At 42.7% G+C, this 23,293-nt stretch overlaps 2 protein-coding genes across 3 annotated transcripts in view; one reads left to right on the top strand and one right to left on the bottom strand.

The window, feature by feature from the left end:
* Positions 1 to 2,452: 2,452 nt before the first annotated feature.
* capn5a (calpain 5a) overlaps positions 2,453 to 23,293 on the top strand; it is a 28,150-nt gene continuing 7,309 nt past the window's right edge. Inside the window, exons 1-6 of the mRNA XM_066685119.1 lie at positions 2,453 to 2,559; positions 6,916 to 7,081; positions 12,636 to 12,767; positions 18,833 to 19,041; positions 20,222 to 20,414; positions 20,923 to 21,116. Coding sequence (XP_066541216.1) covers positions 6,917 to 7,081; positions 12,636 to 12,767; positions 18,833 to 19,041; positions 20,222 to 20,414; positions 20,923 to 21,116 — 893 coding nt within the window. The 5' untranslated portion in view covers positions 2,453 to 2,559; position 6,916. The remainder of the gene's footprint in view (positions 2,560 to 6,915; positions 7,082 to 12,635; positions 12,768 to 18,832; positions 19,042 to 20,221; positions 20,415 to 20,922; positions 21,117 to 23,293) is intronic.
* On the bottom strand, positions 15,672 to 22,032 carry ompa (olfactory marker protein a). 2 transcript variants are annotated; one of them, XM_066685117.1, is made up of 4 exons: positions 21,860 to 21,968; positions 20,180 to 20,309; positions 17,916 to 18,131; positions 15,678 to 16,514 (listed from the first exon to the last, which is right to left on the bottom strand). In XM_066685117.1, exons 3-4 carry the CDS (start codon positions 18,117 to 18,119, stop codon positions 16,224 to 16,226), a joined length of 495 nt encoding a protein of 164 aa, XP_066541214.1. In that variant the 5' UTR covers positions 18,120 to 18,131; positions 20,180 to 20,309; positions 21,860 to 21,968; the 3' UTR covers positions 15,678 to 16,223. The 2 variants fall into 2 exon arrangements, with proteins under 2 accessions (XP_066541213.1, XP_066541214.1); XM_066685116.1 differs by lacking the exon at positions 20,180 to 20,309 and having other exon boundaries at positions 15,672 to 16,514; positions 21,860 to 22,032.

Raw genomic sequence — 23,293 nt, 5'->3', positions numbered from 1 at the left:
AGGGTGTATTCCTGCCTTGCGCCCAATGATTCTAGGTAGGCTCTGGACCCTGAACTGGATAAGGGTTACAGACAATGAATGAATGTATTATTAATAATAATAATAATACTAATACTACTACTACTACTAATAATAAAAATAATAAATTTGATTTTTTAGTTAAATTTAAATGTTAATATTTATCAGTAGTCTGTAGGTTGATTTAGTATGGTTTATTTACTGTTTTCTAGTAGCATCACAAATATCATTAAGTACTGTATTGAGACAGGGCAAAAATGTAGCCTTGTGGCTTCTCACAGATATGGTTTAAATCATTTAACTCAAAATAAATAATTTGCATATACGTCTACATTTGATACAAGTGGCTGATTAATCCTTTAAATCAGCTACTAAACCGATGCTGAGAGACAAGGCACAACTGAACACCCACTGCACTGTTCTGAAGTGTGAACGGTGCTGTGACTCATCTGCCACAAGATGTCATCACTGAGCTCCACGAGACATTTATTTATTATTATTTATTTATGAGAGTTATATATATATATTTATGAGATCCTGTCTCGATATCATAAGCTGCTAATAAGTAAATAATGAAGCGCATTTTCTGTTTAACATAGTGTGATAACACAGTGTGATAATGGCGGGAAACTATCTTTTATTATACAGCAATATTATTTTTTTTTCAAACTACAAAGATTCATCCTTTCAACAAAAACCTTAAAAAATGCAATTCAATTTATATCCACAAACATAAAATAATAGGCCAAATAATATTACCGTTATATTACGTTATATTACCTAAATTACCCTCTGAACTTAATGTACAGATCAACACTTCTGAAACTGATCATTTCGTCTGATATAAAACTACATTTCCATAAATATGAAAGACGAGTTGTTTGATATTAATAAACATATTATAATCTTAACAGTATTTCCCCGATAAATGAACATCCTATATTTTGCCACACACGCCGTAAATGTTTAATAATGTCAGAAAAGAGCTTCTAAATTCCTCTCAGGTATTTTTTTTTTTGGCGGCAATAAAACTCGCGCCTGCGCACAGAGCACAGTTAACCGCTGCCCGCGTTATTTTTTTTTATCGCACCCGTTTTCAATAATCCCCGCCTTCTCTACGTATTCATTGGCCAATATTTCAGAAAGCTGCATCCTGATTGGTCAGTGTATAGGTATGTTTTTACATTATTGCTCAACTAAATAACCTGCATTAAAGCGTTTGGCTGTAAACATAGTCACTGAGAGTCGTGTAAAATATTCTGTTTTTGAAGAACTTGAGTGATCATTCTCAGTGGTGTGGATAGGAAGTAGATGAGCACTCAAGCTACATCACAATAGACATTATATAAAATATAAATATTCTTCGTGAAATATTATTTTATGGCTGCATGGAGAGAAGTCTAGTGAATTATAATTAAATCTTGGTGGCAGGGTGTTTTTTAAGCCACTAAAAGGAACTGGGCGGCACGGTGGTGCAGCAGGTAGTGTCGCAGTCACACAGCTCCAGGGGCCTGGAGGTTGTGGGTTCGATTCCCGCTCCGGGTGACTGTCTGTGAGGAGTGTGGTGTGTTCTCCCCGTGTCCGCGTGGGTTTCCTCCGGTTTCCTCCCACAGTCCAAAAACACACGTTGGTAGGTGGATTGGTGGATTCAAAAGTGTCCGTAGGTGTGAGTGTGTGTGTTGCCCTGTGAAGGACTGGCGCCCCCTCCAGGGTGTATTCCCGCCTTGTGCCCAATGATTCCAGGTAGGCTCTGGACCCACCGCGACCCTGAACTGGATAAGGGCTTACAGATAATGAATGAATGAATTAAAGGAACTGTATATTTTTTACTAGTTTTGTACTCTTTATCAGCATCCCATAAAAAGTCAGAAGACACATTATTAGAGCTGTAATGTGATTCTAATATCAAGAAAAGTGCAATTTTTCACTATAAACATGTTGTATTTTTATATGAAAACATCTCGCACACTCATTTCATAATATGAAAATACAGGAGGTCCTCGAGTTACGATGTTTCCTGGTTACCACACATCTCCCATTTACTGTATAAAGCCTTGTTTCGACTTAAGTGGTTTTGCGTCGTAAACGTAGTAACGCGAACTTCGTGTGTGGTGTGCGCGGCGGAATAATACACGGTTACGCGGCTCGGGACCGAGGTGTTTTTTATAATTACTGTGTTAGGATAGGATAAGTGCTTACAGTATGTTATCTATGTACAGTATGTACGTATGTTCCGACTTACACCGAAAATCGGTTTACGACGCGACGTAGGAACGGCTCAACGTCGTAAGTCGAGGACCCGCTGTAGTCGGAGTTACCTTTCCGTCTATGTAAATCTTTGGGTGTGGACCCCTAGCCAATCACAGCGCAGGGAGCGAGGTCTTGTCGGAAAACGGGTGGATTTTTTTTAAAACCATGCCAAGTAGGAGGAGGCTCGTATGGCAAGGAACCAAAAGTAAACCAAGTAAACCCCAGCAGAGCAAAAACTCCGCCATCGAGTCCCAGGAGGAAAACAGAGGGAAGAAGGAGGACACGCTACAGGTAACTTACCACCGGGTGTATGACCGCTTCATGATTTAAAAGCCCTGAGGAAAACAGTAAAAGGGTAGTAGCAGTGTATTAACACGAAGTCAGTAGTGTGAACGTTTCTTCTTCCACACGAAACTTCTTCCTGAATAAATGGTTTATCACTGTGTTCATGTTTTAATATACTTCAAAGTTAACACCGCTGCTCTTTCAGCTTTTTTAAATATCCAAATGTCTTCTAAAATACACAAAAGTGTGAACTATCGTAGTAACAACATTCCAGTGCAGATGGGTCTCTGCTCCAATGACCTGAGTTGATTTTCTAAGTGAACATATGTTAACTTAAGATTTTTAAAATTGTGAATTTTCTATTTATTTTTTATTTATCTATTTATTTGTGTGTGTGTGGTTTTACTGCTGTTATCACTGAGGAAAAAGTACTATTGTGTGGGGCTTGTATAGATACTAACACACCCATATGTCAGAGTAGAAGACAGTTCTCTTTTGAATCATGACACTTGTAAACAACCCCAGTTCAGAGTTTTTGAACAAAAGACTCTAGAAGCCTGTATTTGCTGTTCCAGAGTGCACTTGCAAAGAGTTTTGGCCTCAGGTTTTTCCCTTTACCTGAAGTGATCTTTGAAAAATATCAGGAAAATGTTGAAGTGGAAATTGACAAAGATTTTTTTTATAGTTTTCAGGAGATGTGTTTCTGACAGTTGCAAAATTTACATGTAAAATTGAACATTCCTACATAAACCCCCCTAGGTAGTGTTGTTGGGTTGGGGGTTCAAGTCCCGCTCTGGGTTTCTGTCTGTGAGGAGTGTGGTGTGTTCTCCCTGTGTCTGCGTGGGTTTCCTCCGGGTGACTGTCTGTGAGGAGTGTGGTGTGTTCTCTCTGTGTCTGCATGGGTTTCCTGCGGGTGACTGTCTGTGAGGAGTGTGGTGTGTTCTCTCTGTGTCTGCATGGGTTTCCTCTGGGTGACTGTCTGTGAGGAGTGTGGTGTGTTCTCCCTGTGTCTGTGTGGGTTTTCCTCCGGGTGACTGTCTGTGAGGAGTGTGGTGTGTTCTCTCTGTGTCTGCATGGGTTTCCTCTGGGTGACTGTCTGTGAGGAGTGTGGTGTGTTCTCCCTGTGTCTGTGTGGGTTTTCCTCCGGGTGACTGTCTGTGAGGAGTGTGGTGTGTTCTCCCTGTGTCTGCGTGGGTTTCCTCCGGGTGACTGTCTATGAGGAGTGTGGTGTGTTCTCCCTGTGTCTGTGTGGGTTTCCTCCGGGTGACTGTCTGTGAGGAGTGTGGTGTGTTCTCTCTGTGTCTGCGTGGGTTTCTTCCATGTGCTCCAGTTTCCTCCCACATTTGTCCATGGGTGAGAGTGTGTCGCCCTCTGAAGGACTCGCCCCCCCTCCAGGGTGTGTTCCTTGCACCCAGTGATTCCGGGTAGGCTTCGGACCCACCACGGCCCTGAACTGGATAAGTGCTTACAGACAGTGAATGAATGTCACTATCATACACTCTGTGGTCAGGGATTTGTGGACATTAATCAGGAGTTTTTTCCCCTTTGCTGCTGTAAGACTTGAAAGTCATAGACATTGGGAAATTTGGAAAATCTATTTTCATTTTCCCAGATTTTCACATCAGATCAAATATCTGCCTTTGAGTGGTTTATAAACAAGTTCCTACATATCAAATGTAGAAGCTGGGTTATGAAGGTTGAGGCAGGCAGAGGGGAGGGTTGGATTCTCCTGACAGGTTGGACTCCGCCACAGAAACCTGCACAGGTGACAGAACAGGTTGAGGTGTGTCCAGTGCTAGTTATCTGTATTCCTTTGTACTGAACATCAGGATCAGGAGTTATTGTTAAACATGTCAAAGAAATTACCACAAAGCTGCATTCAGTGAGGTTTTCTCAAATATTTCAGGAGCCACATTAATTCATTCATTCATTACCTGTAAGCCTTATCCAGTTCAGGGTCGCGGTGGGTCCAGAGCCTACCTGGAATCACTGGGTGCAAGGGAATACACCCTGGGGGGGGGGCCAGTCCTTCACAGGGCAACATACACACACACACACACACACACACACACACACATTCACTCACACCTACGGACACTTTTGAGTCTACACTCATTGTCCATTTTATCCGCTCCGCTGACCATACAGGTTCACTTTGTAGTTCTACAGTTATGGGCTGAAGTGTCCCTGTTTCTCTGTTTTTTTTTTTGTTTTTTTTTTATTCCTGTCTCACTCTACTCTTCAATGCTCAGGACCATCACATTCATTCATTCATTATCTGTAAGAACTTATCCAGTTCAGGGTCACGGTGGGTCCAGAGCCTACCTGGAATCATTGGGCGCAAGGCAGGAATACACCGACACACACTCACACCTACGGACACTTTTGAGTCGCCAATCCACCCACCAACGTGTGTTTTTGGACTGTGGGAGGAAACCGGAGCACCTGGAGGAAACCCACGCAGACACAGGGAGAACACACCACACTCCTCACAGACAGTCACCCGGAGGTAACCCACGCAGACACAGGGAGAACACACCACACTCCTCACAGACAGTCACCCGGAGGTAACCCACGCAGACACAGGGAGAACACACCACACTCCTTATCAGTCACCCGGAGGAAACCCACGCAGACAGAGGGAGAACACACCACACTCCTCACAGACAGTCACCCAGAGGAAACCCACGTGGACACAGGGAGAACACACCACTCTCCACACAGACAGTCAACCGGAGGAACCCCACGCGGACACAGGGAGAACACACAACACTCCTCACAGACAGTCACCTGGAGCGGGACTCGAGCCCACAACCTCCAGGTCCTCGGAGCTGTGTGACTGCGACACACTACCTGCTGCGCCACTGTGCCATCCTTCAATCAACAATTCCACACTGAATCTTTATGAATAATTCAATCATTTACTGAGATAAAAAATAATTGGTGGCTTTCTCCTTTTAAAACCTTGTTTTCAAGAGTGGATTCCACATTTCTTTATCCCTCTAGGCACTGCTGGATGAATTAGTCGCATCCTGTGGTCACCTGATCACAGGCAGCTTAGAGAAACCCCTTGAAAACATGCCTTTTATGAAACTGAGTCTTGGCTTGCATTGAATTTCTGCATAAATAAATGATTAAAATGTAAAGAAAGCCATGCCCTGTTCTAGAGTCTTGTGAATTGTTCACAGTGGTGTTTAAAGGAAAAAGACATCTGACAAACCTCCCAGAAAATTATTACATCAAATGTAAATGAATGTGCTCCCTGAAGCCTGAGGCGTAGGTTTATAACAGTTGTGAGTTTTGAGATTGCTTTAGAAATCAAGTTATTTTGGGATTTATTGACCTTTTAAAATGGTCTTAGAAACTGGAGAGATTTATATATATGATGTAAACCAATAAATAATTATTGCTGATTTTATATTGATATTTTTGACAGTTAGTTTGTAGCACTGCTGTGTGTAGGGGCTGATCTCGCTACCATTCGGGTTCCGCAGGTTCTTGCATTCTCTCGCCGTCAAGACAGAGCTATTAGACATTGGGAGGTTTTCTGAGACTGTGTGTGTGACTGGGATGTGGTGTAAACTCCCCTGTTGTTGTTGATCTAATGTGTTTCAGTGCAGCTTAAAGACCTCTAGGAGACAGGATGTGTTGTGGGTTTAGAGCGGTATGAGGAAGTGTTTCTGTGAGTCATTGTCGTTACTTCATGATCCACAAGGCCGTTCTGTTTGTGTAATTGACAGAAATCTGCAGATAAAGCACTGGATCTTAATCACTTATTACTTTTCAAGAACTCTATATCATTGTCTGTCGCTGTGATTATCCGCACTAATTTTATTTTTCTCATTTTGTTAAAAATCAACAGTTTAACTTTTTCCCAAAGAGGGATAAATGAAGAGGTATATTTATATCGACCTGGTTTAGCTATAGAGAGAAATACAAAATTACTGTCTGCTTGAAAATGTAGTACAATGAAGAAAATGTGCTTAAATCGAACAAAAATACCAGTTGAAAATGTTGTGTTCGAAGCAGTTTGATTTTGTTGCCTTGGTGTTGAAGAATGCAGATTATTTGTGTGGTTATATTTGTACATAGAGTATATTACATTGATTGACAGCTCCATGTTCAAAGCCATATTTTAAAAACTGAAAAGAGTTGGTTCTGAGTTTAAACTGTTCCTGCTGGAGCAAAAATGCACGGAATTTTCAGCGTACCAACAGAATGAAACAAGAACGTGCAGTAGCCGCAATCTTAAAAAAACCCCACTACATTCTTGTTTTTCTTTCTGTCTCTGTCTCTCTCTCTCTCTCTTATCTCTTTCTCCTTGTCCTTCTCTGTCTGGTCCCTGATATCTGTGTGTTGCAGAATGTTCTCCTCGGTCAAACCCTACGAAGGCCAGCAGTTTACAGCTCTGAGGAAACAGTGCCAGCATAGCAGGACTCTGTTTGAGGATCCTCTCTTCCCCCCCGTGGACCAGTCCCTGTTCTACCAGGTCAACCGCGTTGGAAAAGTCACCTGGAAGAGGCCAAAGGTGAGGCAGGACTTATGGGAGGAACTGTTTTGGCCGTAAAACCCATTTAAAAGGTGCAATCAGTCATCGTCGGTCACTTTTTATTTCCTGTAATCTGTAAAACAGCTATTACGCTAACATCTGTACTGACCTATAGGTATCAGATATCAGAATTGGTAGATTCTTCCTCTGATATGAGATATAGATACTAACATACCTGCCATGCAGTGCCTAGAATCTCAAACGAGCAACAAGCAATTACTAAAAACCTCACTTTTAGGATGTTAGCCAAGAGTTGTTTGTCTTCTCTGTCATTGGTGTCTACAAGGCTAATGCAGCTCATGTACACCAATTAGCACTGTGCAAAGTACAAGGCTTAGTTTTCATGTACACACCTCATACAGTGTTAACTCTTTAAAGCCAGTGAAAAATGTGTCATTTTGTGAATGTTGGTGTGGCATTTATTTGATATGTACAGAGTTAATTAAAATTCTTTCCACATTTTTTTATTATTAGTAAAAACATGAATAATAAAAAGAAAACACATATGCGCCGAGCTTTATCACGTCTGTGGTAAAACATATCCATACGTACCTATCCAAATTGCAGATTTAGTGAAGTAATGTGGAAATCCACAGTGACTCCAACCGTTAAGAATGTGCATGCTCTGAAAAATTCATTTAAAACAGAACCGGCACGGTGGCGCAGCAGGTAGTGTCGCAGTCACACAGCTCCAGGGACCTGGAGGTTGTGGGTTCGATTCCCGCTCTGGTTGTCTGTGAGGAGTGTGGTGTGTTCTCCCTGTGTCACCGTGGTTTTCCTCCGGGTGACTGTCTGTGAGGAGTGTGGTGTGTTCTCTCTGTGTCTGGGTGGGTTTCCTCCGGGTGACTGTCTGTGAGGAGTGTGGTGTGTTCTCTCTGTGTCTGGGTGGGTTTCCTCCGGGTGACTGTCTGTGAGGAGTGTGGTGTGTTCTCCGTGTCTGCGTGGGTTTCCTCCGGGTGACTGTCTGTGAGGAGTGTGGTGTGTTCTCTCTGTGTCTGCATGGGTTTCCTCCGGGTGCTCCGGTTTCCTCCCACAGTCCAAAAACACACATTGGTAGGTGGATTGGCGACTCAAAAGTGCCCGTAGGTGTGAATGTGTGTGTGTGTGTGTGTGTGTTGCCCTGTGAAGGCCCAATGATTCCAGGTAGGCTCTGGACCCACCGTGACCCTGAACTGGATAAGTGGTTACAGATAATGAATGAATGTATGGTACATTGTGATGACACATGGAGAAAAGGAATTCACAAACTGGAAAGAGATCTGTATTAATGAGCCAGCATCTTTGACAATGTTTAAGTCTAGTCCTAAGTCGCATTCTCCATTCAGACTGCTGCCTAGTTTAAGATAACCCCTAATTCCTGTCCTGGGAGCTGACCAGTAAAATGCTCAGGTCCACTTAGCTCGACTGGATAGTGGCTAGAGGTGGATGTTGTTTTTGTTTACATCTGACCAGATTAGCTTTACCATTTAAGGACAGAGTCTTCGGTCCAAACACATGGAAAATAAACATCTAAAGCAGTTTCTAGATGTGGAACAGATTGTAGAGATAAACACCATACCATCACTCCTTGTGTCCTAGTGTCATCTGTCTCTCTCCCTTGTTGACGAACATGACTTAGCAAGTGGGGAATTGTCAATATACTTTCGATTTACGAAGTGAACAGTGTTGGGTAGAGGGGTATAAAGCCCACCAGCGCTGGTCTGTGGAACTGTGTTCATTGATGTGCTGAACGTAACGCAGTACCTGAGCTCACTAATGCTCTTAAGGCCGAATGCACTGAAGTCAGAAATGTTCCAGCCTGTTTTATGTAAAGGTTTCCCAGTTGTGTTGAAGCTCCAAGAAAGGAACAAACATCCTAAAGATGCTCTTCACTTCAGAGTAAGCGTTAGTAATACTTTTAAAGCAGATCCAAGCCATTAGGACCCCGGCTAAATCAGTATGACATTTTAAATTATATTCCAGCATTAAATATTTATAATGAACACAGATTAGCATGCCGATATGGAAAACAGATCATGATCTCTGCACTGTAAAATTTCCACAGGGATTTTTGGTATGTTTTTATATTGTGACATGTTTGTTGTTGTGTTAGTGCATGAGAAAAAGCTGCAGAAAGTGTATGTGTGTGAAAAAGATGGAGGTAGAGGAGGGTAGCTACTAGAATAAGGCTAATTTCATTTCATCATAATTTGGGTGGAGACAGTTCGAAATGTGGTGGAGTCATGTGGTGTGTATTGATTACTTTGTGGGTGAGGTTTTGTTGGGATAAATGCAGATATTACCAGCAGGACACACAGGGAGTGGCGGTGGATTGTAGCTTTCATACACTGGAGTGAAATCACATTTCTTTGTTGCTTGTGAGGAAAAGGTTTTGATGAAAGTGAAAATGGATGAATTAACCCAGTGTTTCAATGTCTGGAGAAGTAAAACATATATACATTAATTCATTCATTCATTCATTATCTGTAACTCTTATCCAGTTCAGGGTCACGGTGGGTCCAGAGTGTACCTGGAATCATTGGGTGCAAGGTGGTAATACACCCTGGAGGGGGTGCCAGTCCTTCACAGGGCAACACACACACACACATTCACTCACACCTATGGGCACTTTTGAGTCGCCAATCCACCAACCAACATGTGTTTTTGGACTTTGGGAGGAAACCAGAGCACCCGGAGGAAACCCACACCGACACGGGGAGAACACACCAACTCCTCACAGACAGTCACCCAGAGGAAACCCACGTAGACACAGGGAGAACACACCATACTACTCACAGACAGTCACCCGGAGGAAACCCATGCAGACACAGGGATAACACACCACACTCCTCACAGACAGTCACCTGGGGGAAACCCACACAGACACAGGGAGAACACACCACACTCCTCACAGACAGTCACCTGGGGGAAACCCACACAGACACAGGGAGAACACACCACACTCCTCACAGACAGTCACCCGGAGGAAACCCACGCAGACACAGGGAGAACACACCACACTCCTCACAGACAGTCACCCGGAGGAAACCCACGCAGACACAGGGAGAACACACCACACTACTCACAGACAGTCACCCGGAGGAAATCCACGCAGACACAGGGAGAACACACCACACTCCTCACAGACAGTCACCTGGGGGAAACCCACACAGACACAGGGAGAACACACCACACTCCTCACAGACAGTCACCTGGGAGAAACCCACACAGACACGGGGAGAACACACCACACTCCTCACAGACAGTCACCCGGAGGAAACCCACGCAGACACAGGGAGAACACACCACACTCCTCACAGACAGTCACCTGGGAGAAACCCACACAGACACGGGGAGAACACACCACACTCCTCACAGACAGTCACCCGGAGGAAACCCACGCAGACACAGGGAGAACACACCACACTCCTCACAGACAGTCACCTGGAGTGGGAATCGAACCCACAACCTCCAGGACCCTGGAGCTGTGTGACTGCAACGCTAACCTGCTGCGCCACCGTGCCGTCCTAAAACATATATTAACACATTTATTTTGAGCCAGATTTTTTTTCTCGCTTACCACACAAGATTAAAAATACTATGTGTTTTCAATAAAAGAGGAAAAAATTGGAATGCCCAGCAGGGCTGTCACACTTCGACTGGCAATGTGCGGGTTCCTGGGTGACCACTCAAATATCAAAAAATTGGATTAAATAATTCATTAATTCATTCATTATCTGTAACCCTTATCCAATTCAGGGTTGCGTGGGTCCAGAGCCTACCTGGAATCATTGGGCGCAAGGCGGGGGATACACCCTGGAGGGGGCGCCAGTCCTTCACAGGGCAACACAGACATACACACACACACACACATTCATTCACACACTCACACCTACGGACACTTTTGAGTCGCCAATCCACCTACCAACGTGTGTTTTTGGACTGTGGGAGGAAACCGGAGCACCCGGAGGAAACCCACGCAGACACAGAGAGAACACACCACACTCCTCACAGACAGTCACCCAGAGCGGGAATCAAACCCACAACCTCCAGGTCCCTGGAGCTGTGTGACTGCGACACTACCTGCTGCGCCACCGTGCCGCCTCATTTTAATAATGTACAATGCAAAATATTACATGGACTACTTCAAGTGTAACATGATAATTAACAGGAGAGAGAATCCATTTTGGGAAAAAAAATCAGGACATATATTGATTAAAAAGGGTGTTTTTATTAGCATTACTTTTAAACGTAGTTACAGCATCTACACAGTTCCCATGTGCTGCAGAGTGGGCAACAAAACTCAGAACTTTCTCACTAGGGTCATGACCCCTAACCATTAACATTAATATGCACTAAAACTCCAACCCACACACCACTGGTTCGCACAAGACATTTGCCCTGACTGTGATACGGTTTAAGACCCTGATAAAATGCCTTGTGAGTTGAATAAGGTGCGCTTGAGCACTCCATTTCTTTTTTGTTTTTAACATTTCAAATAAGAAAACTGTGTTTCTGGATAGACATCACTGAAACATCCAAAGTCTGTGGTTTGCCAGCCGTCACGTACTGATACAGCATTCTCACATTCACACCCACAGAAACTGTGAGGAGGTAACAGTTTAGTTTTCTTTGCATAAGAGGGCTGGGCTGGTTAAGTTCAGAGTTAAAATAGGAGGACACTGGAGGTGTTTGTGTAACGTTTTGTGCTCACACAGACAGAAGATAATGTCATACGGTATCAGAAATAACACGACAAAGTCTATTGGAGATTACTACAAATAGAAATCGTATTTCGTTGGTGGGTGTCAGTTTCATTTACTCTCCACAGCCATCAGTTATCACATGACCACCAGAGTTTATATACACACTGTGTCTAAAGGTTTGTGGATATGTTGTGAGTGAGTTTGGCTACTTTTGTGTGACCGTGGTAGACACAGACATTCAGTTCTGTAAACACAGTTTGTATAATCATCTCAGCACTGTGTTTGCTTCAGGTGTGTAATGTCCCCCAGCAAATTCCTAAATTATTCCATTAATTTCAGGAGGAACATGACGAGCAGGTTTCCAGTCTCCACATGTTTCATATGTTTCATGTTTCAGGGGTTTTATAAACTCCACAACAGTTTATATGTTTTTATGTATATTTATGTTAGTAAAGAATATTGAATATAAGATGATTGTGTAGTTTAATGGTGTGCCACTGTGGTTTAATAATTAATCACAGCTGAATAGAATGAGAGTACTGTGTAGTGTTAGAGGTGTAGTGTTAGTTTAGGGTGTTTTTGCAGCAGAAGAGCTACAGCTAAACCCTATGGGAAATTTCCAGCCCCCTGACTCTGTGCTCACCCTGCCGAGAAACACCACGCTCTGTTTTGTAACTGCTCTGCTGCACCGTTGTCTCCCCAGGTGTCTGTCAGTCTTGCTAGCTTAGACACTGTGTGTGTGTTTGTGTATGTTTTACAGTACCCGAGACTATAGTAATGTGCTTTGCTTGTGAGATTTGTTTTTGTACATTAGTGTCACACAGGTGTTCTCTCTCTCTTTCTCCCAGGAGCTGTGTGATGACCCTCACCTCTTTGTTCATGGGATCAGCGCTCACGACCTGCACCAGGGGCAGCTGGGGAATTGCTGGTTTGTTGCTGCATGCTCCAGTCTCGCCTCCAGAGAAGCTCTGTGGCAGAAAGTGAGTCAGATAATGATTCAGTGCATGCAGAAGTCACTTTTTAATTTAGTTATATGCAGTGTAGGCTGTTTTGGCTTAAATAAATAAACCATTAAATCTCAAAATCTAGAATTTATTAGCGAATTAAGAAAGAAAGGCCAGATATTTGAGTGTGGGTGTTTCCAGAGCATAGGCCCAGCCCATTTTCATATACTTTACTCTGATTGGCTAGAACCAGATGACATTTTTTGTTTAGAATTTGACAGTGAATTTTACATTTCAAATTATATTTCACATTAAGGCCTTAATGAATATCTGTCTTAAGGCTGGTTAATAGGCAACTTCTGTGTAGACTGTCTGTGAGGAGTGTGGTGTGTTCTCTCTGTGTCTGCGTGGGTTTCCTCCGGGTGACTGTCTGTGAGGAGTGTGGTGTGTTCTCCCTGTGTCTGTGTGGGTTTCCTCTGGGTGACTGTCTGTGAGGAGTGTGGTGTGTTCTCCCTGTGTCTGTGTGGGTTTCCTCCGGGTGACTGTCTGTGAGGAGTGTGGTGTGTTCTCCCTGTGTCTGTGTGGGTTTCCTCCGGGTGACTGTCTGTGAGGAGTGTGGTGTGTTCTCCCTGTGTCTGTGTGGGTTTCCTCCGGGTGCTCCAGTTTCCTCCCACAGTCCAAAAAAAACACATGTTGGTAGGTGGATTGGCGACTCCAAAGTGTCCATAGATGTGCATGTGTGTGTTGCCCTGTGAAGGACTGGCACCCCCTCCAGGGTGTATTCCTGCCTTGCGCCCAATGATTCCAGGTAGGCTCTGGACCCACCGCAACCCTGAACTGGATAAGGGTTACAGACAATGAATGAATAAATGAATGAATTAAACCTTAAATATTCTTGTGCGTTATGAAAGCCAGTATTCTGTATATGGTGGTGTGACCCATGATTAATAAACTGTAAGCTTTACATGTGCTGTGTAAGTATGTCCGCTAATCAGAGTAAATATTAACTCGAGATACAGAGTACTTACTGAACCAGGTGCTGCTTCAGACATTGTGGTGCCCAGGTGTGGGAGGCAGGTAATGAATAGGTCAGTGGAGTATTTATTCAGGGTGAGGTGTCCTTTACTATAAATATAGATCATTTTGGATGTACAAATAATGCATCCATTCAAAATATATTGAAGGAACAAGATGATGACAGAGGTATCTTCATCCAGGGCCTGTACAGTAAAAAGCCAGTTAAAGGTCCAGTTTAAATCAATAAAACTTGTTATATTTCACTTGTTTTTGCAGTGTGAGTAAGAGACATGCAGCTTCATTACTAAGAACTAAACAGCCTCTGTTATTGCCCTCATGGGGAAGGCAAGTGTTCTGGAAAATACACCCCTCTACATGCCCCTCTCCTCCAGGGGTTAATGCTCTTGTGTCTGCTCTCAGGTCAGCCCCAGAGATCCAGCACCACTTTGCTTTATGTTTGATTTTGAAACGTGAAATCTCCTCACAGTAAACTATTAGTTTTAGACTTTAACAGGGACATCCAAATCCATGTGTTCTTCCTTTCTTTCTTTTCATAGAAAGACTGTATTTATGTCTAGTTTGGACTTTAAAAAATGGTGAAAATGTAGATGTTGTTTATAGATTTGTCACAGTTTAGATCAATAGAGAGCGGGGGAGGGAGGAAGATTGTTAATGAGAGATTTAGGGCAATCAATCTGGTTCTTTCTCTTCTTTTTGCTGCTTTTCTCTCTGTACTGAACATTTAACATTCTATTCTGCCAAACTCCTTCTTCACTGTCACTGGGTACTTATTTCACTCTTTCTTTTTGACAACTGTCTTCCTTTTTTAGCTTTTTTGGTTTTGAAATATTAATCAATTATAATTTATTATTGCATAATACCTTCATCCTCTACTTTATTTTTTCTATATTTTCCCCTGGAAATCATTTTAATTTGTTTCTCTCTCACTTTCTACACCTTATTTTCTCTTGAGGTCTCATTAGCATTCTCTCACACACACACACACAGACAGATTTGAGAACAAACCTTTCTCTGTTTTAATGCCTCACTTATTGAGATGTAAATACCTTCATGAACTCTATAGGTATCTTCCTACAAGAGGGCTTTTTATTGAGTGCGTAATATGAGGTGAATTAGCCAAACTCTTAATTACTAGTAGTTACTGAATACTTGAAAAAATATATATATATAGTTGGTTAAATAATTCAGAATAGCTACTGAATATGATATGTTCATAGGTGTATTGATATGATGGCTCCTGTGTGGATTTATGACTTAAAATAACAGTAGAAAAGGAATGCAATATCTAAACAGCAGTGTTGTTTGGTTATTGAAGGGCTTTGACCTCTGTGTGTGGTACTGAATGTCCTTGTGTGTGTGAATAGAGAAAGGACTGAGCTTGATTAGTCAATGCACTCTCTAGCCTTGGCCAGAGCAGCATTGATCCAAATACACAGTCTAGCCAGGCCTGCACTTAACTGACACACACACACGTTGATCTACCATAACATTAACACCACCTCGTTTCTACCCTCACTGACCGACCATTCTCTCAGCTCCACTGACCATACAGGAGCACTTTGTAGTTCTACATTTACAAACTGTATTCTGTTGCACTTCATACTTCACCCTGCTCTTTCAGTGGTCAGGACCCCCCACAGTATCACCACAGAGCAGGTGTGATTTTGGTGGTGGATCCTTCTCAAAGCTGCCGTGACACTGATTGGTTGTGGTGGTGTGTGTTGTGCCGGCAGGAGTGGATCCGACACAGCAATTTACATCTACATTACATTCTATAAAGTGCTTGTGTGTGGCCAGTGGAGCTGAAAGAATGAACAGTGAGACGAAGAGTAATGTAATGGTTGACTGGTGTATACACACACACAGAAAAGAGGCAGAAAACAGATTTGCAGTCGAGAGAAAACTAATTTAATTGAGAACTCTGTTATTCCAGGGTAATATTTATATATTCAGTGCTTTTCTTGTCATTATATTTGAAGCAATACATTTACGCACATAAAGACTTGTTTTACAACAAAATAATATTCTGTATCAAACATATATTCTTTATTCTTATAGATTTAAAATCTGTGATTTGAACTTGGTGCGAGCTTTTGAACAAATGCTTTTAAATTGAATCTACTAATAGAGCAGTAAGATGTCTCTCTGGGGAGGGGTTTGATGTTTTAAGAGTTAATTTTATAAGAATGGGTGAGACAGAAAGACACAGATGTAACTTGTTGTGCCTGATGGTAACTGCAGAATGGCAGGACTTCAATTCTAAAGTTAGCTTGTTGCTAATTGAGTGCAAAGCATTTTTCTTAGGATGAATATTTTGAACAAAAGCTGGCCCCAGAATAAACTTTTACATTAAATGCTTTAGTCTAGCAGGTCTGAGGCTGGCCTCTAATCTTTATTCTAGCAGGCTAAACCCTTTTTAATCAGGGTGTTCCCTAACTTCTCTGGAGCTAGAGGTCAAGCCTCAACATCTTTCTTGAACACCAGGGAGCACTTGATGCTGTCCTTCTCGGCTCCATCCTTGAAGGCTAAGAGGAAGTACATGACCTTCCTGACCTTGGCAAGATCAGCTATTCTTTCTCCAAACTCCTGGATGTCGGCTTCCAGGCACTTGATGGGCGCATCCTCCGGGTCGCCCGCGCTCCTCCAGAACTGACCGCTGGGCTCCAGCAGCTGCCGGGTCATCAGGTTCGTCAGATCAGGCGTCCACAGCTGAGAGATTCCAGTCACTGACAAACGGCCTGGACCCTTAAGATGGAGGAGGGCATTAGAATACATTACAATCAGGGATGCCCTGAAAGTTTAGTAACTGAACATTTTTAGGTGAAAACAGACAAAAATGGCTCTTTCAGGTAGATGGCAAAGGCAGAACCAATGAGACTCAGCAGCATAGTGATAACCCCCTCTTTATAATCATTGGTGGCGGATCAAGGAGTACAACAAACAGGAAACTCAATGTCTTATGGTTTGATGCAAAAGTATAACTAGGTTTGACAATCTTAGCATACCACATCCTGCTTAATACCACCACATCCCACTAGATACGCCAAACACAGCATGCCTATGCTTTACACTGATGAAAATTAAAAATGTCAACCCACAGACATGGTGTACAGCAACTAAAACAAATAAATCCCCCTATTGTATTTAAACTGTGCACTAGCTGCATTGTTGTGGTCTAGATGCTAGTGTAACTGCTGCAGCCTTTTAAGGTGGAAAAGTTTCATTTGGAATCTTAGGTGCCAGAGTTGTATTGTAGTGTTTATTATTCTCAACTTTAGTCCATTTTGCTCAATTGTGTGTTGAATTTTCGTTTTGTTTTGGCAAGAGTTTATTTTGGTGCATCACTTGGACCGAAATATGATTTTTTAAAATAAAAATAACTACATGAAAGTGCAATTTTTCAAATCACAAGAGATGGAGGTCAGTGAGGATATTTAACTTTGTAACAGAGTTAGACCAATCAGAGGCCGAGTACATAACAGCCACAACTGAATGACAGTCTGGTATTGAACATTCAGAGCACAAAAAGAGGGCTCCGAAGTGGTGTCACTGCAACTGTGTACTGTTTAACAAGTAGAATAACGGCTAAAATTATTACCCTATTGTCAGATGATTGAAAGAAGGTTCTATTTGAGCTTGGAATAGATATCTGCCAAAACTCGTATGTTAATCTTTAGTTGGTTCAGCTTTCTATTTGAAATTTTTTATTGCTCAAATCTTGCTAGTTGCTGGTGTCTCCTAAAACTCAAACTAGGCAGACAAAAGTAGACAGAAGACACTTGTCTATATATAAATCATCAAGTTATTTAACGCAGATTTGAGCCCAATGTGAGACGTTACTGAGATATCCACTAAAACTTGGAGACACAGGAGTTAATTTCTCAGGAGATCTGAGCAGCAGAAGGCTTCAGCTGAAATCTCGTTTGGTTTGGATCTCCTCGTCTTGTTTCTTCAAGTGCAATCTCCCATAATCCCGTGAAGAATTTCCAGACTATAACATGCTTTACTCCCAACCACTTTCCACTTGTTTGAGCAAAATTAATTAATCTAAATTAATTGGAGTTATTTTGACGATAGATTGGAGGTATAGGCTACTAGTGGTACCTCTTGTTATAGAGACATTAGTGGTGTTTTTATCGCCCCTACCTTGATGCTGACATTCCAGTGGGAGAAAGACAGCTCCTGCTCGTTGAAGTCTAGCCGGTACACGGCCTCGTAGGGCAACAGGAGGCGCTCACCATCCTGTCGCTTCTGGCCTTTTTGCTGCAGGGATTGGGCCCGGTGACGCATGACGTCGGTCAGCTGCAGGTCCTCTGTGAACTCCAGCTCCAGCTCCATATCCTCAGCCATGCCTTGACCTCCCTGAGGTTGTTTTAGTTAGAAATTTAAAAAAAAATAAAAAAATAATAGATGAATGATTTCTTGCTTTTTCACTAACACACAAACACATGCACACACTACTTTTCTCTTACTTTCTGTTGTGTGCGCTCTTTCGCTGTACTCCCTCTATCCCACTCTCTCACTCCCGCCCATCCGTGTCGTTTCCCAGAGGGCACTAAGCCTCGTTTTGTTTAGGACATTATTGATTCTTTTTCATAACAGCGCTGGTGGGATGGAGGGGGGGGTTGAAATTCAAGCAAGAGCAAGTGTAAAGGAGTGTGTGCATCTGTGAAGGGTGTTCATGGTTGGTGTGCGATGTGTTGCATCACTAGGCAACAGGAGCTTAATGACGTCCATAGATGCAACTTACCGATTTTCCTTTGGGATTTTATCTTCACAATCACAGGCATCACTACAACAGTTCAGTTACTTGCAAGACAGTTCTAGACCTACTGAGGTGTGGTTGTTTCTGCATCAGTGAGAATAACTGATAGAGACAGGAGTTCTCTGCTACAAGGAAGGAAAATTCATTCATACCCAAATCTGTTCTGTGTCTACATCAATGTCACTCCAAATGTAGAGTTCAAAACACAAAAGATATTCAGTGAAAATACTTGATTGTTATGGAATGAGCATTATTGTGAATATTAACCCATATTTTAACAGTATGTTTGAATTTTTAGGTGATTCCTGACTGGAAGGACCAGGAGTGGGACCCAAACCATCCTGACTTGTATGCAGGAATCTTTCACTTCCGTTTTTGGCGTTTCGGACAGTGGGAGGACGTGGTCATTGATGATCGACTGCCAACCGCCAATGGGAAATTGATCTACTGCCATTCCAATGACAGCAATGAGTTCTGGAGTGCGCTGGTGGAAAAAGCCTATGCCAAGTTAGTTAAGAGACCACAGAATAATTAAATGCTTAGAGATAAATTAATGAATTACCCCTTTATTTACAGCAGTCAGTTAATAATAACTAATTAACTTGCATTTTTTTACATCAGTTTTGCTTGTTATATGTCAGGAGAGTTTAGCGTACTTGATTTTGTCCTTGTAGTGCATCTACTTTTCTGATGATCGTTAATCGCACACGTTTCTGTGGCTCAAAGAGACTACAATTTTCATAGCTCCAGAATATCAACAATATTTGAGAGGAAGTAGATCAAATGAACCAGTTTAACCATGTGTACAAAATGGCTCCCTATATTATTCACTACACAGTGTACCGTTATAAGGAACTGAATTCAAGAGGGTAGTGCATGATTTTGGACACCAACTCTTGCAGGTTTTTTACCAAATAAAGCAGTGGATTATGGGTAATCTGCTATCTGCTAGTGTTCATAGGTTGCAGTGCATTGTGGGATTGTTTGTGTGCACTGAAAACAGTCCACTATATTGTCAGACACTACTTCAAAATGGCAGAACCCCAAAATGGTGCACTACATAGTGAATAGAAGATCAGTTGGCAAAAGTCCATCCATCATCTGTAACCGCTTATCCAATTTACGGTCGCGGGGGGTCCAGAGCCTACCTGGAATCATTGGGCGCAAGGCGGGAATACACCCTGGAGGGTGCGCCAGTCCTTCACAGGGCAACACAGACACACACACATTCACTCACACCTACGGACACTTTCGAGTCGCCAATCCACCTGCAACGTGCGTTTTTGGACTGTGGGAGGAAACCGGTGGACCCGGAGGAAACCCACGGAGACACGGGGAGAACACACCAACTCCTCACAGACAGTCACCCGGAGGAAACCCACGCAGACACGGGGAGAACACACCAACTCCTCACAGACAGTCACCCGGAGCGGGAATCCAACCCACAACCTACAGGCCCCTGGAGCTGTGTGACTGCGACACTACCTGCTGCGCCACCGTGCCGCCCCTTGGCAAAAGTCATCTCAAAATATTACAAGGGCTCTACCACTCCTTGTCTTTCTGATGTGCATTGCAGTCTGTCAAAATGATGGCATTTGAACAGTAGTGTTAATTTTTTACATAAAAGGCATTTGTGTGTCAGTACCTCAGCTGAAAGCCTTGATTTAAAGGTGCTTGTCCTTGGCAGGATGTACGGCTGCTATGAAGCTCTGGATGGTGGCAACACAGCGGACGCTCTGGTGGATTTTACTGGAGGAGTGTCTGAACCAGTCGATCTGGTGGAAGGACGTTATGGTCAGGAGGAGAACGCAAGAAACCAGCTGTTTGACAGAGTTCTCAAAGTCCACAACAGAGGAGGCCTCATCAGCTGCTCCATTAGAGTAAGCCAGGACAAAGAGTATTTTTGATGCCAATTACACTTGTATAAGCTGTGAATTTATAATAAATATGTTTCAGTATTTACGTATGAGTTTGTTATTGTAGTATTTGTAGATGCACCTTTTTAAATGAGGGAATTCACAGGATGGTCTTTACACATTAAAGCAGATACACCTGATGATTGCGATCTAAAACTAATCATCCACCATCAGTACCTGACCTCACTTATGGTGTAGTGGCTGAATGCCATCAAATTCTTACAGAAATGAAGCATCTAGTGTTAATCCATATATATTTGAGCATAGAGTGTATGTAGGGATCCTAACAAGGCCACCAGTTTTAAAGAAAACTCACATATCAGTGGTGCTTCTGTAGACTGGTGGAAAGTGAACAACGCTTCTTTTGTCAAATCCAATAACAACTGGAATGAATGAGATTTGCTCATGTCTTAAAAATGTGTTTTCACATTCATGCTTGTAATTTTTATGCTGTTTCGGTGCCGTCTCCCAGGCAACATCCCAGGCAGATATGGAAGCCCGTCTGGACTGTGGTCTGGTCAAAGGTCATGCCTATGCAGTGACGGATGTGAAGAAGGTCCGTTTGGGTCATGGCCTTTTGGCTTTCTTCAAGTCTGAGAAACTGAGCATGATCCGAATGAGGAACCCATGGGGTGAGAGAGAATGGAATGGACCATGGAGCGACAGGTAAGTACACCGCACCTTTGGCTTTGAGCATCCACAGTAGGGCTGAAAACAGGTTTTAAGTTTGAAAATGCAATCCAGTTACACCCAACGTAACAGGAGCTGTAACATCACAACCCAAACACTCTCCCCCCAAAACAAGGCCTGCTCCTCCACATTGTTCAGCCATAAGTCACAAGTTATTTTTATTATAATGTATTAGTTAAGTTTGCTTTGTTTGTTTTAAATGGGAGCTATGAAGTAAATGTAGCTGACAAGTACTATGACATATGGCCAAACAGCATTGTTCTGACTAAAGCTATTTAAACAACAATCAAAATAATAAGAGTTTAATGTTTGTGTGTTTAATGCTTTATTTCTTTAATGGAAATTCATTTAAATTGATACCTGCATCACCATCCAAAACATTGGTATGCCACAGTATAACACCTTGGACGTTTGTGGAAATATGATTTGAGCTGATTTTAAATTTTCAACCAGTGAACAGGTAACAGGTGATGCTCCACTTTATTAAGAACTGCAAAAGCAAATTCCACAAGGGTGAATGATTTTCATCATCTACAATTCATCTAAAGAACTCATACGCCAATGACAAATGTCTTTTTTTTTAAAGTTATATATTTTTTTAAACTCTCCTAATTTTTCAGGGGTCTATATTAACAGTTTGTGATGAGGTCAGTGAATTAACCCCATCAACAAGACTGTGAAATACACATTAAGAAATGTATGCTGGTGTTATTACTTACCTTGTGTGTCTGGTCCTGTTCCTGGGGGAATGACGGAGAATTTCCTGTCTCTCTTTGTGCTAGCCGAAGGGCCCACGGTGAAGTATAAGGACGGGGGGAGCTGGATCCGGGAACCTGTGAAAGGGAAAAAACAAAAAAGTAAAAAACTATGTACATAGTTAATACTCACTGGTGAAGCCAGAATAAGATGTGTTGGGGATATCTGTTAATGTTTATATTGTAGGGTATAAATATCTTCTTGTAAGTAACTTTGTTACCCCCTTTGCCAGAGTTGGGTTAGTCCAATTAAGAGAGGGGCGGGGCTAAGTTACTAAAAAGAGGGGGATTTGGCGGTAGCTGGTGAATGTAGATGAAACTGCGATACGGATAAACTAGTTCTGTTTAGTCTTAACGTGCTGTTTTTAATTATTTTGGGGTTTTTTTCTTGGTACCTCTCATCGTGGCGTCATCACGTGTGCTATTTCTGAATAAATTATCACGGAATGAGTTATTTTTGAGTCCTGCCTGCTCCTTGCTGAGTGAACCCTCACTTCTTCAGCCGTTCCCTCCACATTTCAGTTCAAACATCCTTTCCACAAAATGGTGGCAGTGGAAGCAGAGTCTAGGAATGCCGAAATTCACAAGTGGTAGAAATACATGCGGACGCGGCCTTGACCACAGTGGAGGCCGTCTACACTAGCGTCTACCAATATTAAGCAGGATAAACTGAGCAACAGTAAGGCTGGCTCCCAAAAAAGCTCACACAACCTCAAGTGCACAACAGAGAGATTCGGAAGATGAAGAACATAACACTCAGAGCCGGCCAGAGGTAGAAGCGTCAAGTAGCTCTACCGGAGAAATAGAGCAAGTCTGTGGTTTGCTCCGGAGTTTTTATGAGAGAGCTGCGAGAGAAAGATGAGCACCTACGAAAAGAAGCAGACACTAGGGTGACCAGACGTCCTCTTTTACCCGGACATGTCATCTTTTTTTAGACTTAAAAAAATGTCCGGGCGGAATTTCACAAACGTCCGGCATTTTGTTTTTCTAGAGCTTACATAGAAATTCGAGTAGCGTTTTATTCACAAACTAGTCCCGCTCTCCTCTACTCCGATTGGTGCGCTTGAGTGAGAAGGGGGCGTGGTGAAGTAGCTTAAAATCTTCTGATTGGACGGTCTGACTGTAGCGCAACCGTTATTGGTCGATAACCTTCTCTGTAAACATTTAATTGGTCAGTCTGCACGTCAGTAGTCCTTGTTTACCTCAGGCAAAGCTGATGTGCCCACCCTCACCTCGAGCAGCTATGCCGAAACGGAAATGTAAGTTCTCGGATGAATTAAAAAAGAAATTCCCATGTTTTGTGCAGCAAATAAAGATACACAGCGCACACAGGTTCAGCTAAACATACAACGGCAGCGAGGGGCAAGAGCCTGTGTTCACTGCCTCCTGCTGGTTGGA

The sequence above is a fragment of the Hoplias malabaricus genome, chromosome 11 (genome assembly GCF_029633855.1).
Source record: "Hoplias malabaricus isolate fHopMal1 chromosome 11, fHopMal1.hap1, whole genome shotgun sequence".
In the NCBI taxonomy this organism is placed as follows: domain Eukaryota; kingdom Metazoa; phylum Chordata; class Actinopteri; order Characiformes; family Erythrinidae; genus Hoplias; species Hoplias malabaricus.
The sequence above is the reverse complement of the archived record's forward strand: the minus strand, read 5'-3'. Positions and strand labels throughout refer to the sequence as shown.